Source organism: Patella vulgata, chromosome 4 (genome assembly GCF_932274485.2).
Source record: "Patella vulgata chromosome 4, xgPatVulg1.2, whole genome shotgun sequence".
NCBI classification, from domain to species: Eukaryota; Metazoa; Mollusca; class Gastropoda; family Patellidae; genus Patella; species Patella vulgata.
Genome location: NC_065882.2, coordinates 40,771,002 through 40,789,720, shown reverse-complemented (window position 1 = coordinate 40,789,720; position 18,719 = coordinate 40,771,002). Strand labels below are relative to the sequence as shown.

General features: G+C 36.4%; 1 protein-coding gene across 30 annotated transcripts in view; it reads right to left on the bottom strand.

Moving 5' to 3' along the window:
- LOC126818826 (phosphatidylinositol-glycan biosynthesis class W protein) overlaps positions 1-18,719 on the bottom strand; it is a 112,313-nt gene that overhangs the window by 71,379 nt on the left and 22,215 nt on the right. For 6 of the 30 annotated variants that reach the window (XM_050546435.2, XM_050546445.2, XM_050546440.2 and 3 more), the window contains exons 2-3: positions 9,756-9,834; positions 9,087-9,262 (exon numbers count right to left, since the gene is read on the bottom strand). The exons of 2 other annotated variants lie outside the window; for them this stretch is intronic. In XM_050546435.2, coding sequence (XP_050402392.1) covers positions 9,087-9,262; positions 9,756-9,761 — 182 coding nt within the window. In that variant the 5' untranslated portion in view covers positions 9,762-9,834. 22 more of the 30 variants (XM_050546446.2, XM_050546448.2, XM_050546450.2 and 19 more) reach the window with 19 other exon arrangements.

The window sequence follows — 18,719 nt, the reverse complement described above, 5'->3', positions numbered from 1 at the left end:
GAAACGCCCACAACGATTTTTTTAAAACTTTCTCAATCGAGAGATAAATGGGTACTCTGTTGTGTGAAACCACTGTCTCATTTTTTTAAATGTCAGGGGTAGCCGAAAAATGAGATCGAAAATCGAAAACGTCGTATTTTTACGATTTGGAGCATTTTTAGAGGTCTATTTCTCGAAAAGTCAACATAATATTTTTTTGGAACTTCTTCTACAGAGAGGCCTATCAGTAGTGTTATATATAAAACCATTGTACAACAGTTCCAAATTTCAGGAGTAGCAGAACAAAGGGATCGAAAATTGAACGCGGCACCTTTCATTGTTAAGCGAAACATAAGAGGGGATACAATCTGTACGTTTTGTCAACGTATAGAGCCAATTCAAGAGTGCTTTTATCAGTGATGATATTTGAACTAAAATTATTTCAACTATGAGTGTTTTCTTCTATCCAAAATATGGGTATAGTGACCCTGTAACAGAAATAGTTTATAGCTGTGTGTAATAATTAGTCTTTGAATTAATATTGTTGCTTCTTTGTCAAAATTATCTTATACCGGTAATCATCTGGATAGAAATCGACGGCTCGCGCTGTTTATAAGAAAGTCCAATTTGTTAAGCAGTTGCAGTAGTATCGTACAGTAGTATCGAATATTGTACCTGTGATAAAAGGCTTGACGCTGTTTGAGCATGGACTTTATCTGTAATTAATATTAAAATTTTATTAGTGACGTCAAATCTTTAACGTGCACGAAACCAGAAAATTGGCGATATTTCATTGAATATTCAATCAATTTTTGAACCAGTTACATATTTGAGTAGCTGACATGAACGCGATTCCGAAGTCCCGTGTACACATCGGTGTAGCCGTAAAAGATCCCTTGGCAGTAGGAATTCTATATAAAAGAAGACTAGCGCCGCTGTACGAGCATGTTTAGAGGTCATTTCGGGACTAACATACGTTTCATTATTTTTTATTTCAATAATTCGCTTGCGCATAGGGGTCATTAGCAGTGGGAGGAAACCGGAGGACCCGGAGAAAAACCACGAGGTTGGACAGGCGACCCTACTCCTTGACACGTACAACCGGGGAATCGAAACCCCGCCAGTTGGCTCAATGACAGACCGTATGATACAGCGCAGTCCCAAAGGCTAGCCTACCGTGCAAATTCCACGCAGCATAATGAATCTATATAAGAAACATTTATTCCTACTGGCGATTTACAAACAGTCCCCAAGGCTAGCCTACCGTGTAATTTCCAGCCAGCATAATGTATCCATATAAGAGACATTTATTCCTACTGGCGATTTACAAATATTGCATGAAGAAATTAAATTCATAAGAACAGAAACATGACTACTGCACAGTATCATATTGATTATAAAAGTACAATGTATATATTGGTTACACTATATATGTCACAAAACAACAATCATTAGATAATAATAATTATTTACTAATTATATAAATCATTTTAAGAGGTAGGAGTTATCCGTTGTTTAATTTAACAGTTATATAATTACTTTTCTCCGAAAAGCCGCCAATGATTTCTTTCAAACTTGCTCAATCGAGATTCTACTGGGTAGTGTATTGTGTGAAACCCTTGTACAATTTTTCTAATTGTCATGGGTAGCCGAAAAAAGAGATCGAAAATTGAAAACAGCGTATTTTTCCGTGTTGGGGCATGTTTAGGGGTCAATATCTGAGTTATGCTAGAGTGTGGGGTTTTTTTTTGGGGGGGGGGGGGAGTGGTGGGGATAGTCTTTTGTCATATATCTGGCGATCGTGTGACGCCTTTGCGACCGTGAAAGCCTTCGGCATTGCGCGCAATTCTAGTTAACATCATTTTTGCTCTATCCATCAATTTAAAAAATCGGAAAGGCGGTTCCCGGCCTTTTAGCGAGAGTAAAGATCTAAGCCATATAATCGTGCCCAGTCCACTGCCTATACCAGGCTTCCATCCACTAGCCTACTTTTTACTTTCACTTCCCACAATTGACGCCTTTCTGCATTTTTGGCAACCTGTGCATATGAATCCCTTGCCCATCTTTTGCGTGGCATTTCACGGCCACACAACATACAATTTATGTCATTTAAAAACACCTCAAATTATAGGCTATTATGCAGACGATTCTTTTTAGTAGGTAACATAATGGCCTCCACATGTCACGTGACTACCATTAGCCAATCATTATCGGGACATGGGTTGGCCAGACTCTCTATATATAAGGCTCTGGGTCAAACCAATTTAACATTTTCACTGTCACCAGAAATGACATCATTTCGGCAAAAACTGTATTTTTAGCCTTAAAAATAAATATTTTATTCAAATGATTCTTATTTTTAATGTTTTTAAAATTATGATATTTGATTCAAATCAACAAATGGCATAAAGTCATACGATCATACAGATAGCACAAAATGGTTTCTAACTTGTACCGTTGTAGTGAAATAGACAATTTTCTACAAGTCACTTTTCATGATTTTTGGTCTATAAAGTGTCAATTATTATTCGATTTTCATAAAATTTTCAACACGTGATGCCTTATGCCATGTATGATTTCATAGAACTAATTTAACATTTTCATTATCACTGAAAGTAATGTCATTTTGGCAAAAACATTTTTTTGAATGAGTTATATTTATTACACATGTGACATAGATTGGATCAATACCATCATATAGATGTCCAAAAATTGCTTCTGGCATCTTCCCTTGTCGATAAATTCCCATTAGAAAGTCAACTAACTTAGAGGTAAGTTAGTAACAAATTTTGTCAGGATTACTTTTTTGACATGCGTGTAACACATGGTAACAAAATGTATCAATGGAATTGATATTGCTGGCTTCAGTTGCTTCTGCGTCTTTTTTATAACACATGTGCAATGCTCATTTGTTTAACATTATGATATTTGATTCCAATGGACATATCTATTGAATCAATACGATCATAGAGATGTCAAAAAATTGCTTCTAGCATCTTCCCTTGTCGAGAAATAACCAATTTTCTCAGTATCACTTTTTAAGATTTTTTTATCCTTTTTAATTATACGCCTACATTGAAATGTGGTTGTATATTGTCGTCGCCCCCGTCCAGCATCCACAATTGCTTGTACAGGACGCTCTAGAGGCTAAAGTTAATATCCAATTGACTTTAAATTTATACACAGTGTTTAAGGTCATGAGACGAAGAAGCCTATTGATTTTCAGCGATTTCCGATAATTACTGCCAGAGTTATGGCCCTTGATCTCTCCAAAAATTCTTGTGGACGCTCTAGTGGCTAAATATTTATCCGACTGACTTTAAATTTATACAGAGTGTTCGAATAGTTTGAGGTCATGAAACGAAGAATCCTATTGATTTTCAACGATTTCCGATAATTACTGCCAAAGTTATGGCCCTTGATCACTTTAAAAAATCTTGTGACGCTATAGAGGTTTATGTTATCATCCGATTGACTTTAGATTCATACACAGAGTTTAAGGTCTTGAGACGAACAAGTATATTGATTTTCAATGAATTTTGATAACTTGAACAGCTAAATCCATGATATTCAATGTTTCGTATACTAAATGTTAGCAAGGGGCAGATCTTTATAAAAACCAAACATATTCTAATGATTTTCTGATAATTACTTAATGAGTTGTTCTCAGATTGTAGTGTATTATAGAAGTTTCATTACTGAAAAAAGTAAAAATATGCGACAACTCTTGTTGACTGCCCGGTGGGCGTATGTTTCGTTGATGGACTCTAGATTCATTATTTATTGCCTGATATGTATAAAACAAATTTCATATGTTTCACGATGCAAATTCTCAACTTTTTTGTTACCGATAAAGATTTCTGTTGACACTGGAAGTGACATAATTTTGCCCGAATTTACAATTTTGACCCGTCTTTTTGGAAGCAAATATTAATTTTTACAAATCTGATAGATCAAGCACCAGCGGCTGCCAGGCAGGATACGCCCACATTTTCGAGAGATGGATAGAGAACAAGCTAACAAGAAAGTGATTTTTCCTACTATCAAGGGCCATAATTCAGGAAATTACAATTCAATATGCGCGAATATCGAAAGGAACTGAGATCTTTGTGTTATAAACTTACATTTCAAGTTTCAACAAAATCGGATAAAAATTGTGACCTCTATAGGGTCCACAACCTTGATATACCATATTTTTACGCTATTTGAGAAGAAATGGCGGCCATTTTGTCTGTCAATTTTGGGCCGATTTTCACGAAATTCGAACTCAACCTTCCTTAGGGTGTAACGGTGATATCATAATACGGTTTTTTAAATCGGATAAAAATAATGACCTCTATAGGGTCCACAAGCTAAAAACGCGATTTTTCGTACAATCAGGGGCCATAATTCACGAAGTTATGGTCCGATATGCGCGAACAACGAAAGGAACTGAGATCTTTGGGTTATAAACTTATATTTCAAGTTTCAACAAAATCGGATAAAAATTGTGACCTCTACGTTTTTTTAAATCGGATAAAAAATTATGACCTCTATAGGGTCCACAAGCTAAAAACGCAATTTTTCGTACAATCAGGGGCCATAATTCAGGAAGTTAGGGTCCGATATGCGCGAATATCGAAAGGAACCAAGATCTTTGGGTTATAAACCTATATTTCAAGTTTCGTCAAAATCGGATAAGAATTGTGACCTGTAGAGAGTCCACAAACAATTGTGGACGGACGGACGGACGGACAGGGGCGACGGCATAATACGTCCACATGAAAATGTGGGCGTATAAAAATGACCCATGACAAGCGCAAAAAATGTTAAACTCAATTTTGTTCATTTGGGTTTTGTGTTTGTGCCATTTCGACTTAAAGGTGAAAAGGGGCGTAAATTTACGCCATTTACAACCCATTCAGGCTTTTCATTATTTAAAATATTTCTATGTAATGTTCATAAACTTGTACCATCTATCTATACAAAGACAATCTGTGTCGAAATTAGTTTGTAATATGAGCAGTTGCCGAGAAATAGGCAATTTTGTATGCATCACTTTTGGCATTATTTTGCCTGTAAAAGAGTCTATTATCATTTGATTTTCAATTTATTTTTACCATTTGATGCCTAATGCCAATTTTAAATAGGTCAAACCATTTTAACATTAACACTGTCACTGGAAATGACGTCATTTAGCCTTCAAAACAGATATTTTTTCAAATGAGTCTGATTTGTAATGTTTTTAAAATTATGATATTTAATTCCAATCAACAAATAAAATGAACCCAAATAGAATGAACCCATACGATCATACAGATACCACAAAATGGTTTCTAACCTGTACGGTTGCAGAGAAATAGACAGTTTTCTTCAAGTTACTTTTCAAGGTTTTGGTCTATAAAAGGGGGATCACGTGGCTAAGTGGGTAAAACGCTGGCACGCTACCCTGGAGGTCGGGTGTTCGATCCCTGCATTGGCCGAGAAAGTTTATTCTGATTTTCCGGCGTGGTTTCCCCTTGTCAGTGATGCAGGACGGAGGGCCTGACAAGGACAGCTGTCTAGTCGTTCGGATGGGACGAAAAACTGAGGTCCCGTGTACGTAAAAGATCCCTTGGCAGTTGGAATTCGATATAAGAGTAGGCCAAAGTGCCGCTGTCCGGGCAAAATTTCCCTCATAGCACACTGTATGGCGTATGCCCGTCTTCATTAGCCCAGGTTAGGGGCAGAACAGTAGGACGTTAAACTCCATTTCATTTCATTTCATTTTGGTCTATAAAAGTGGCAATTATTATTCGATTTTCATAAAATTTTCACCATGTGATGCCATTTATGATTTCATAGAACTAATTCAACATTTTCTTATCACCGGAAGTAATGTCATTTTTGCAAAAAACTGTATTTTTAGCCTTCAAAACAAACATTTTTTTTTAAGTGAGTTATATTTATCATTCGTTTAACATTATGATATTTGACTCCAATGGACATATAGATTGAATCAATACGATATATAGATGTCCAAAAATTGTTTCTAGCATCTTCCCTTGTCGAGAAAATAACAATTTTAAGATTTTTTTTGCATTTTAATTTCCTGTTAGAAAGTCAGCTAACTTGGCGGTAAGTTAGTAACAAATTTTGTCAGGATCACTGTTTTGAAATATGTAACACATGGTAACAAATGTATTAATGGAATTGATATTCCTTGGTTTGATTGATTCTGCGTCCATTTTATAACACGTCTGCAATGTTTATGTGGAAACCTGTTTATCGGTTCTAGTATTGGTACTGAAAGTGATGTAAGTTCAAGGGTAACGTGGCACCAGAACTGACATAAGTTCAAGGGTAACGTGGCACCGGTGAAACCCGTCATTACTGCATCGCAGTTCTAGTTAGGCTTTCACCTTCGGTGAAAGACTATTGTTATTACTAAGATTAATATTATTATTTTTTTTTTATTGGGGGAAGCTAGATCTCAGCAACTATAAGAGATAGAGGTTTGAAAGCTCTTTCAAAATTTGTGCGCATAGTGGAAATGAGTCAAATCTTTAACGTGCACGAAAATTGATAATCGGCCATAACTCTGTTAATTCTCAATCGATTTTTGAGATATGTACATTTTCGGATAGCAGGAGACATTTCCGAGCAGAAAGCAGTTCAAAACTGTGGAATTTAGAAACTTTGTCGCTCTCATTTTTTTGGAGAAAAATTGAAAATTTTCAAAATTTTCTAAATTTTTTATTTTTGGGAATTTTGAAATTAGTTATATTTTTGGATAGCTGACATCAATCCGATTCCAACAATATAAGTTTTTTTCTGAAATGTAAACTTTGATTTTTGACTTTTTTTCGCATTTTGGTCAAATCGTAGAGTTTTTATTTTTTTAAAACGGCTGCAACGATTTTTCTAAAATTTATAGAATATGAAGTCGAAGGTCCAAACTAGTTCATGAACTATAAATGAAAATGCTCTAATCACCGGAAGTGGTCAAAAAGGGTATCTAAAATTTGACAAAATTCTGAATAATGGGTGCCTGTGTGCAAAATGCGATGTATCAATTGCATGTTTACCGAGTAGTTAAAGTATAATGTTGTTTGATAGTCACATGAATTATCTACAAGATGGTACTTAAGCGAGAAGTTTCTATCAAAAAAAAAAAAAGATGTGTGACTTTGAAAAGTAAGGTATTTTGCGATTTCGAGCAACTTTAGACGCATGTTTCTGGGAAACGCCGCCAACGATTTTTTAAAAACTTTCTCAATCGAGAGACTAATGGGTACTCTGTTGTGTGAAACCATTGTATCATTTTTTGAAATGTCAGGGGTAGCCGAAAAAAGAGATTGAAAATCGAAAACGTCGTATTTTTACAATTTGGAGCATTTTTAGAGGTGTATTTCTCGAAAAGTCAACATAATATTTTTGGAACTTCTTCTACAGAGAAGCCTATCAGTAGTGTTATATATAAAACCATTGTACAACAGTTCCAAATTTCAGGAGTAGCAGAACAAAGGGATCGAAAATTGAACACGGCATCTTTCATTGTTAAGCGAAACATAAGGGGGGGGGGATACAATCTGTACGTTTTGTCAACGTATAGCGCCTATTGAAGAGTGCTTTTTTTCTTTCACAATGATGATATTTGAACTGAAATTATTTCAACTATGAGTGTTTTCTTCTATCCAAAATATGGGTTTAGTGACCCTGTAACAGAAATAGTTGATTGCGGTGTGTAATAATTAGTCTTTGAATTAATATTGTTGCTTCTTTGTCTAAATTATCTTATAACGGTAATCATCTAGACAGAAATCGACGGCTCGCGCTGTTTATAAGCAAGCCCAATTTGTTAAGTGTTTGCAGTAGTTTCATACAGTAGTATAGAATATTGCACCTGAGATAAAAGGCATGACGTTGTTTGAGCATGGAATATATATGTAATTGATATTAAATTTTTATATGTTAGTGACGTCAAATCTTTAACGTGCACGAAACCAGAAAATTGGCGATATTTCATTGAATATTCAATCAATTTTTGAACCAATTACATATTTGAGTAGCTGACATGAAAGCGATTACAAAGTCCCGTGTACACATTGGTGTGATCGTAAAAGATCCCTTGGCAGTCGGAATTCTATATAAAAGTAGACTAGCGCAAAAAGGCAATCTAATATTTTTTGGGGAACTCCTTCTATAGAGAGCCTAATTGATATATCTGTGTATGAAAAGAGAGAAATGGGGTTTAACGTCCACTCGACACAAACTATGTCATTTCAGGACTAACATATGGTTTAATTTTTTTATTTCAATAATTCGCTTGCGCGTAGGGGTCTTTAGCAGTGGGAGGAAACCGGAGGAAACCCACGAGGTTGGACAGACGACCCTACTCCTTATGACTCAATGACAGGCCTTATACAGCGAGCACGTGCTAACCATTCGGCCATAGGAGTGTATAAATTTAAAGTCAATCGGATATTAACATTAGCCTCTAGAGCGTCCACAAGCAATTGTGGACGCTGGACCGACGGACGGACGAACGGACAGACGGACGGACCGACGGACGGGGGCGACGACAAAATACGACCACATTTTAATGTGGGCGTATAAAAATGTTATCTACCGTTTGATTGGTTCTATATGAAAATCTCCCGGAAACTAACGTGCGGATTCACCAATGAAGTGAGCCGTAGCAATGGATAATCCCCGGCTGTGTGACGTCAGAGCGGTATTTTCCCGCGAGCGTCTCCTGTAAATAAACGGTAATTTCGCTTACATTTCGATAGTTTTTGAGCCCGAATCTTTGCAGATATTGAGACTGATATTAACTATTACAATGCAATTGCTAGTTATACATTAACATAAAATAGTAATTCAGAATCGCAGATTGAAGTGGGCTATATTTCAGCCGCTGGCTGTCCGATTTCACGCTAAAGTCACGTGACCTGAAACCTCTAGTGTAAGGTGCTGTATTCGAAATAAGTTGCTATTCAAAGTAAGAGTTGGCCACGGCGCCGCTGTCCGGGAAAAATTCGCTCATGGCACACTACATGGTGTATGCCTGTCTTCATTAGCCGAGTCTTTGCAAAAAAGTAACCTATTTTTAAAATTGTCATCATCTTGACTTGAATTACTCTTACCGGACTTGCAAGGTTTGTAAACTTAGAGCGATCATCACACTATCTCTGAGTAAAACAGCTATTACTGATACTGCAGCAATTGTAGAAACTTCTGACATTGTAGTTCCATTGTGACCATCAATAAAATCTTCATGTAATTTCTTGTATAGATAACCTGTTTCACCCATTTTGACTGTCTGGCAATATAAAGGAATCTAAGTTACCAGATATATAATAAATTGTTATAATGCTCTAAATTGACCAGTGCCCAAAATGTTGGCAGCCAATGAATTGTCTTGTGGCATGAGCCTACATTGTTTTTAACAAATCAAGGATGGGTATATAGGCCTATTCATTCAATCTAATTTTCGATGAGCTTTTTCATCACTATTGGGTGTAAAAATGTTTCACATAGATCCAACACTTTGGAAACGTTTTGGAAAGATATTCAGACAGAATCGTTTTAGACCTAAATCTAAATTACTGAGTCTGTGGGTTGATCTAACACAATTAGGACAAGGTTCGGATACTGGTTGCAGTGGCAGCTAATGTCATGAAACAAACAATAAACAAGATATAATTTGATACTTTTTAATATAAATTAAACAATGAATTCTGGAAATGTGACGTGTGCCATTAATTTCTCAAATGATTTATTTGACCTATGAAGTCTATCGATATTATACTTACAGACATGGGAGTTACTTTTTCTGAATTCTTGAAGGAATGTCTAAAAAAACGTTTAGAGCAGAAATTTGATTTAGGTCAACTGATGGTCACCAATTTGAAGTGAATATGAAAAATAGTGAAAAATCTACATTAAAGGGCATGTAAATAAACACAATAGGCTGTAATATGTTCAATTCATCTCTTATTTCTGAAATTAATACATTTCAGGTAGGGCTGTATGATATTGCAAAAAGAGACAATATCAATATTGGCATTTTTTTCAATGATAAAAACTCAGCCAAATTAAAAACTTGACACTCGGGATTTTTGGGACCAGATTTTTAATATTTGGTTTAAGGCAACTATCTTAGTGTTATCTTGTGCACAGACGACCTTGACATCAACAGAAAGCAAGAATACGTCTAGCCGAAAGTCCTTGACATTGATAACGTTCGTGATGTCACAGTACCCCCCAAAATAAAATTCACAGACTTGGAGAACAATCGGAATAAAGTGTTTAGTAACGGTTGTGGCCTCCTTTAGCGTCTCGTACTGCCACACAACATCTTCTCATGGATCTCAGAACATTAGTAAACACTACCCGAGGAAGACGTCGCCACTGCTCAGAAAGAGCATGTTGAAGGTCCTGCAACGTCAGTGGTGGTTTCACTTGCTGACAAACACGTCGAACCAGTTCGACCCAGATGTGTTCAATAGGATTAAGGTCAGGGCTAAGCGACGGCCAATCCAGGGACACCAGCATTTCTTAAAAAATTCTGGGTAGCAATTGCTGTATGGGGTCAAGCATTGTCTTGTTGAAACGTTAGTCCAGGCCCATGTCTCTGCATAAACGGAAGAAGAACAGGTTGCAAAATCTGATCCCTGTACTGGACAGCATTTAAGTTCCCTTGGACAACAACAAGAGGAGAGCGTTCATGTGCACAAAAAGAACCCCAAACCATGACGCTGCCACCACCAAATCGGTCAACTTCTCTGAGTCTGAGGCATACTTGAGCGTTATTTCACCTCGTCTGCGGTACACTCGGGCCCTGCCATCGGCAAATCTCAAAGTGAATCGAGATTCGTCACTAAAGACAACTGAATTCCACTGTCTTTGAGTAAATCTTATGTGTCTTGTGGCCCACACAAGTCTGTTACGGCGATGACGAGGTGTCAATATTGGTCCATTATAGGGCCTCTGAGCTCGAAGACCAGCAGCCTGAGGGCGATTTCGAACAGTTTGTGCAGTTACCCTTCCACCAAACATCTCTCTACTTGTGGAGGTTGCAGTGACAAATTTGTTTCTAAGATGACGTAATCTTATTGCTTGATCTTCCTGGAGTGACGTCACACGTGGCGCCCCCGCCCTTGGGCGGTCGGCAATAGTTCCAGTTTGAAGCACTCTCATTCTAAGATTAATTATTGTCTGGCGTGAACAATTAAAGGCTCTTGCAACAGTGACCACAGACTGACCAGCATAGAGCCAACCTATAGCATGCAGACGTTCTACATTTGAAAGGCGCAGCATTTTCTAACAAAGATGAAAACAACAATTTTAATTTGTTTTTCCAGTTCAAGTTACGTGTGCATGTTCAGTTTAAGCAAACTTGCATCGGTTTTTCATCTTTATATGCTCAAAAGTCACGTGATCCACGTGACTTTACAATTTTATGAAATTAAAGGCTTCTTACTACTTACTATCGTTAGAAACATTTTAAAATTTATTTGACTTACAAAAAAAACAAGCCAACAGTGAGGCTGATGTCCCCCGCCGAAATAGGAAAATAATTAGAGGACACATATAAATTTATCACAAATAAGCGGAACGGACAGACAGACAAACAGACAGACGGACGAACCCATTTTAATACTTCCCTGCTTTCTTCGAAAGGCGGGGGACAATCAAAGTAGGAGAGTTATTGTTTTCCAAAGTCTCGACCAATCAAATTGCGTATCGCTCTGCTTACCCTGAGCAGAAAATGCTCATTATCAAACTTAGTCAAGGTATTACTGTAATGAAACTATACACCAAGTTTCATCAATCTCACTTAATTAGAACTAAAGTTATTGTGTCCCAAAGCATCAACCAATCAAATTGCTTATCTCTGCTTACCCTAAGCGGAAAATGCTCATCTTCGAACTCCATCAAGGCATTGACCTAATCAACACATACACCAAGTTTGAACATTCTAGCTCAATTAGGAAGAGAGTTATCGTGCCCCAAAGTATCAACCAATCAAATTGCTTATCTCTGCTTACCCTAAGCGGAAAATGCTCATCTTCGAACTCCATCAAGGCATTGACCTAATAAACACATACACCAAGTTTGAACATTCTAGCTCAATTAAAAGTTATCGTGTCCCAAAGCATCAACCAATCAAATTGCTTATCTCTGCTTACCCTAAGCGGAAAATGCTCATCTTCGAACTCCATCAAGGCATTAGCCTAATCAACACATACACCAAGTTTGAACATTCTAGCCCAATTAGGAAGAGAGTTATCGTGTCCCAAAGCATCAACCAATCAAATTGCTTATCTCTGCTTACCCTAAGCGGAAAATGCTCATCTTCGAACTCCATCAAGGCATTGACCTAATAAACACATACACCAAGTTTGAACATTCTAGCTCAATTACTAAATGATCCGGACTATCTTCCATTCAAGCATTCGATTGGCTGCGGTATTCCTGGCCTAACAGTGACAGTAATCTATTTATAGATCGTTTTATTCTTGCTTTCGGAAATTAAGTTTTGTAGAGTTTTCTAAAAATATTTGTTTTTTAAAAATATGACAACCTATTTATAGCCTGGTAATTAGCCACGGTAGTGGGACATTTCAGGCATTTAGTAGGCCTAAGCTTTACATGTAGTAACAACTGACAATTTATTGTCGACTAAAAACAAAGTAAAAGTAACGCATACACGATGCAGTGAAAAACGGCTGCGACACTGTGCAAGTGTTTTCAACATTTAACGATTCTCAAAACATTAGCTTTATTATAGTTTATTGCCGTCGGCTAATTTCCACTTTAGTAGGCCTAAGCTTTACATGTTGTAACAACTGACAATTTATTGTCGACTAAAAACAAAGTAAAAGTAACGCATACACGATGCAGTGAAAACCGGCTGCGACACTGCGCAAGTGTTTTCAACATTTAACGATTCTCAAAACATTAGCTTTATTATAGTTTATTGCTGTCGGCTAATTTCCACTGCTGTATATACATGTAGTGTATTTATTATCTATTTTTATGATAATTTTTTTCAATATTTGGAGTTTTTGGCGATATTCGATAAACCACTATATCGACGATTTTTGGCCACATTATTATATCGTAGTTGGGTCTGAAAATACCATATCACGATAAATGACTATATCGAGAATATCGTACAGCCCTAATTTCAGGATAGCCCGGGATCACGGTCAAATTTTTAGTGTTTGAAAATTTCAAAATATCAAATTTCGCCTTTGACCTTTTACATGATGACGAAGTTGTTTACAGGACAATTTATGTCTTTAATTTTCAAAATGTACAAATTTAACCATAATATTCGAACAGCTGAGGTCAATCTGATTCAAAAAATATTACTTCTGTTTAAGTTTCTATATTTTCCTGCCTTTTTTTTTTAGTTCTTTCCCGCTATTTTTATTTCATTTTCTCATCCGTCACATTTTTAAATGGCTTGATCCATTTATCTGAAACTTCTGGAACGGGAAGTCATTCCGATTACAGCAATCCAAGTCTCAGTTATTTCCCTTTAGTTTTCAGATTATTTTTTTGCCTGGGTGCAATGTTTCTCACTATATTTAGACTTGTAACTTCGCGAGTTTTTCACCGATTTTGATAATTATTTTTTCTTGTTCTTTTTTTCTTTTAAGATACTTGATATAATCCATGTCATGTGATGATAAATATAAAAGCTTTCATATCTGCATGGGACAGTAGCAGATCTAGTTATTATTATTTTTTTTTTTTCCAATTTGATTGTCTCAGAAACTACATGTCGGATCGATACGATTTCTTCGGTTTCACTGGGAAAGTGGGTGTGACTTAGAGATTAAAGCTATTTCGGGTGTTCTGTGACAATGCGAAATGTCCGAAATCACCAAAGTTGTCGTTTTTTAAAAAGATGCCGTAGTATTAACAGTAATCATTGGATTTTAACATATGATGCATATTGACATATCCAGAGACATGGCAGATAGCTGTGCTACTTTTGATTTTTGATTCTCGATGAATCTTCGAAGATGAATTATTTATTGTTCGATTTGTATAAAACAGAGTTCATATGCTCCGTTGTTCAAGATGTCAATTTTTTGTTGCCAGTAAAGTTTCCTGTTGGAACCGACGTAAATTTCGACAAAACCTACAATTTTGACAGTTCGGTACCACTTCGGTACAGATGCGCCCTGTAGACGCGCATATAATATTGGACTCAGTTTTTTTAATTTTGATTTCGTTTTTGGGCCTTTTCGATTAAAAGGTGAAAAAAGGTGTAAAAATAAGCTATTTACAACCCATCCAGCGTCATCATATTTTGATATATTTCTTGTTTCAGCATAGTTTTTTTTATTTCGGTTTTGTATTTGCGCCATTTTGATTTAAAGGTGAAGAAAAGGTGTAAATATGAGCTATTTACATTGCATTCAGGCTTTTTATATTTTAAAATATTTCTTGACAACTTTCATATTAACCTGTAGCAAAAATCCAAACGAAGACTATGTATGTCAAAACTAATTTGTAATATTAGCAGATGCCAAGAAATAGACAATTTTTCACGAGTCACTTTCCACGTTATTTTGCCTGTAAAGGAGTTAATTATTATAGTCAGATTTTTTCGAGTTTTTTTCACCAAGTGATGCCTAATGACACCTTTGACTGGACGGAACCAATTTCACATTTTCAATATCATCAAAAATGGCGTCATTTTGACATAAACTCTATTTTTAGCCTTTAAAACAAATATTTTATTCATCTGAGTCATATTTGTAATTTTTTTAAAATTAATATATTTGCTTACAATGAACAAAGAGAATGAAGTTCATTCAATGAACCCATGCGAACACCTAGATATCGCAAAATGGTTTCTAACTTGTACGGTTCCAGAGAAATAGACGACTTACTACAAACTACAAGTCACTTTTCAAGGTTTTGGGTCTAGAAAAGTGTCAATTATTATTTGATTTTTATACAATTTTTACCATGTGATACCTTATGCCATTTCTGATTTCGTAGAACTAATTTAACATTTTCATTATCACCGAAAGTATTGTCATTTTGGCAAAAACTGTATTTTTAGCCTTCAAAACGATATTTTTTTTAAGTGCGTTATAATTATTATTCGTTTAAAATTATGATATTTGATTCCAAGTGACATATAGATTGGATCAATACGATTGTAAACATTTCCACAAATTGCTAAGTTCTAGCGTCTTCCCTTAAAAGTTTCATTGGTACCGGAATTGAAATGAGTTCACGGGTAATGTGGCACCTGAAGTGACATAAGTTCAATGGTAATGTGGCACCATTGAAACCCGTCATTACTGCATCGCAGTTCTAGTTAGGGTTTCACATTGCGTAGCTTGTGTGAAACACTATTGTTTTTGTTAAAATTATTAAGTATGAAAGCTTATTGTTTCTGTTATTTTTTTTTCCTGCAAATCGGATTTCACAGAATCTAACCATGGGATCTTTCAGAAACTTGGACCTACCCCCCCCAAAAATGGGTGGTAGCTTTTGATTATACATATTTTTAAAACGTTTTACAAATCCGAAAGCACTAAACTTTACGAACTAAGAAATTAACCAACATATCTTTAACTTTGTGGTTTTTTGACCGATTTTACTAATTTTTTCTTCTTTAATAGTTGGGACGATTTTCATGAAATTTAGTATGCAGGTAGATCTTACCAATGCGATTTGAAAGATGTCATTAGAAATTTTCTTACTATCTCCCCTTGCTGAAATTAAGGATCAAAGTTTTCAAAAAAATCAATGAAATATAGGTCAGATTACCTTGAAATTTTTATTTCTGTACCAGCTAAGAAAGTACTGATGTGTACACAAAATATGAAGTCTGTTGATTGAACCGGAAGTGCCACCATCTTGAAACGTGAAAAATCACTAAGGCTTTTGCAATATTTTACTTACAGACATGGGAGTTACATTTTCTGAATCATGGAAGAAATGCCTAAAAATTTATGAAATCAGAATTTTGATTTCAGTCAACTGATGGTCACCATTTTGAACTGAATATGAGAAAAGGTGATTTTTACCATGTTTTTTATCGTGGAATTCCGTGATTTACCGAGTGAACACCGAGCGAATATCGAGTGACACGATAGCACTGCCTCGGTGTTGGAAACACGGTGTGACTCGGTGTTTTAATTAAAACATGCCTCTCCTCGTTTATTTTAGGTGAAATACATGTTACACTTTAATTATTATAGATGGTAGCACGTCATTTCGGTCCTGCGTCATTTCGGACTCAACACAAACGTCGTTTCGGGCTCAGTCAGGCGACTTTTCGGACTTACTCTGCGACTTTTCGGACTCGGTCAGGCGGCTTTTCGGACTCGGACTGCCGATGTTTCGGACTCGGACTGGCGATGTTTCGGACACAATAAAATCTGAAAAACTCTGTTTTTTCTTTCGTTTTAGGTGAGGCTAAAAACAGACCATTCACAATAATAAACAAATTAAACATTGTTAGTTGTGTTTTATTTATCCCATACAGACCATATGCAATTGAACTTGAAGTAAAACCAATATTACTTGCCTTTTGTTTTACTTATAACTGATCGGCGCCCATCACAATAATAAAGAAATTAATACTTGCCTTTTGTGTTTTATTTATCCCATACAGACCATACGCAATTGAACTTGAAGTAAAACTAATATTATTGTTTTATTTAACTGATCAGTGATTATTGCATTTAATCTGTATTTTGATGGGTAAGTTTAGATTATTTACGATAATTGATCGCCAAAACACCGCTACTTACCTTTTGTTGATTAGTGAAACAAAGCCGAGATTAATGTATGGTCTGTATGGGATAAATAACATGCGTAAAGTTGGTCGTACACGATCAAAGAAAATTGAACAAATTTCTTTGACGGTCTCTTCAAATTTTCTTTGACCGTGTACGAAGCCAGCAAATACATTTGCCCCTGCGTCGAAAAATGCATGCCAGCTTTTGTCAAATCTCATATGGCAAATGAAAATGTGGCAAATTTCCTCTCGTACATGAGCAAATTTATTTGACAAATCTCCATTTGTCAAAGAAAATTTGCTCGTGTACGACAGGCTTAAGGTCTGTATGGGATAAATAAAACACAACTAACAATGTTTAATTTCTTTATTATTATGAATGGTCTGTTTTCAGCCTCACCTAAAACGAAAGAAAAAACAGTTATTACAAATATATACTATACTATACATAGAATTTTTCAGATTTTATTGAGTCCGAAAAGTCGCCAGTCCGAGTACGAAAAGTCGCCTGACCGAGCCCGAAACGTCACCTACCCGAGTCCGAAATGTTGAGGACATATTTTTTGGAGTCCGAAATGACATAAGTCTGAAATGACGCGGGACCGAAATGACATGTAATCTTATAGATCAGTCACTACGTTGGCATGTTTACATTAATCACGAATATTTAACGGCTAGTTCGAAATCGGAACAGGAATTAACACATTTTTCGGGAAACCCTGGGTACTATTCATTCTTCTTCTGAACAGAATATGCCTAAAGATACCAATACATTATTACTTCATTAATATGTTCCATATTTTTAATACTTGCGTCAATCGACTATTACAAATTCATTCATATTACGGAAAAATGATAAAATGCGCACAAATCAATTCTGGTCTTACCGGGGTGTAGTTTTATCCATCCAAATAGTAATTCACATACTGACAAATAAGTCACACGGTGCATACATTATTGGTAAATCACACCTCAACTAATATATATTTTCTGGTTTCGTTCGTTCTTGGTGTTTAACGTCTGCTTCCACATAAGTGATATCGCAGACAAGACATAGGAGAGCCGAAGCTGATTCCTGTTTTTTAGAATATGATTTTGCAATCTTTCCATTTGGCCTTAGGCCATGGATTTGGTTTAGTGGGAAGTTCTTCCCTTTATTTAATATAAAACATATCGTTTGGTAGATGATTACGTCTGCTTCTGGATTGGTAGATGTCATCGTTTTAGTGTTTAGGTGGAGGCCCGTCTTATCGTGGCCTCCCCTTACTCCACTATCCCACTCTCTGGGTTTGGTATCAGTTTTATTTGCAGAATAGTGTTTAGGTGCCGAGTTTGTCTGACCGTAACTCCCCCTTACTCCACTTTCTTGCTAGTTTGGTAGATGTCATCTTTGTGGGGTTTGTGTTTAGGTGCCAGGCCCGTCTTATCATAACCTCCCCTTACTCCACTATCCCATTCTGTAGGTTTGGTGTCTGTTTTTGGTGGAACAGTGTTTAGATGCCGAGTCCGTCTGATCGTGACTCCCCCTTACTCCACTATCCTGCCAGTTTGGTATAAATCCCCTATGTAGTTTAGTGTTTAGATGCCGGGCCCGTCTAACCGTGACCCCCTCTTACTTCACTATTCTACTTAGTCCAACTGTGTCCATTAGGGCGTGGATTTGTTCGAAGATTTGCAGTTTCAGATCTGGTCTCGGGAAGAGTAGGTTCTTAGTGTTGAATGGTATGTTGTTGGTCTCCATTGTTCTCACTAGTTCCCTTCTCTCCTCCTCGTATACCTCGCAGTCTACCAGGACATGGTTGGCGGTACATTCTTCTCCGCACTCACAGATGATGACTTGGTGTTTGTAGTCTCGCAGCCGCTCTTTCACCCTTAGCTTCGATATAAGTCTACAAATATCTCTTCTAGGGTGATTGAGTGTTGTCTTTGTGTAGATCTTGTCATCCAGCCGGAATCTGTATGTGTCAAGTTCAACGAGATTTAATTCCCAGAT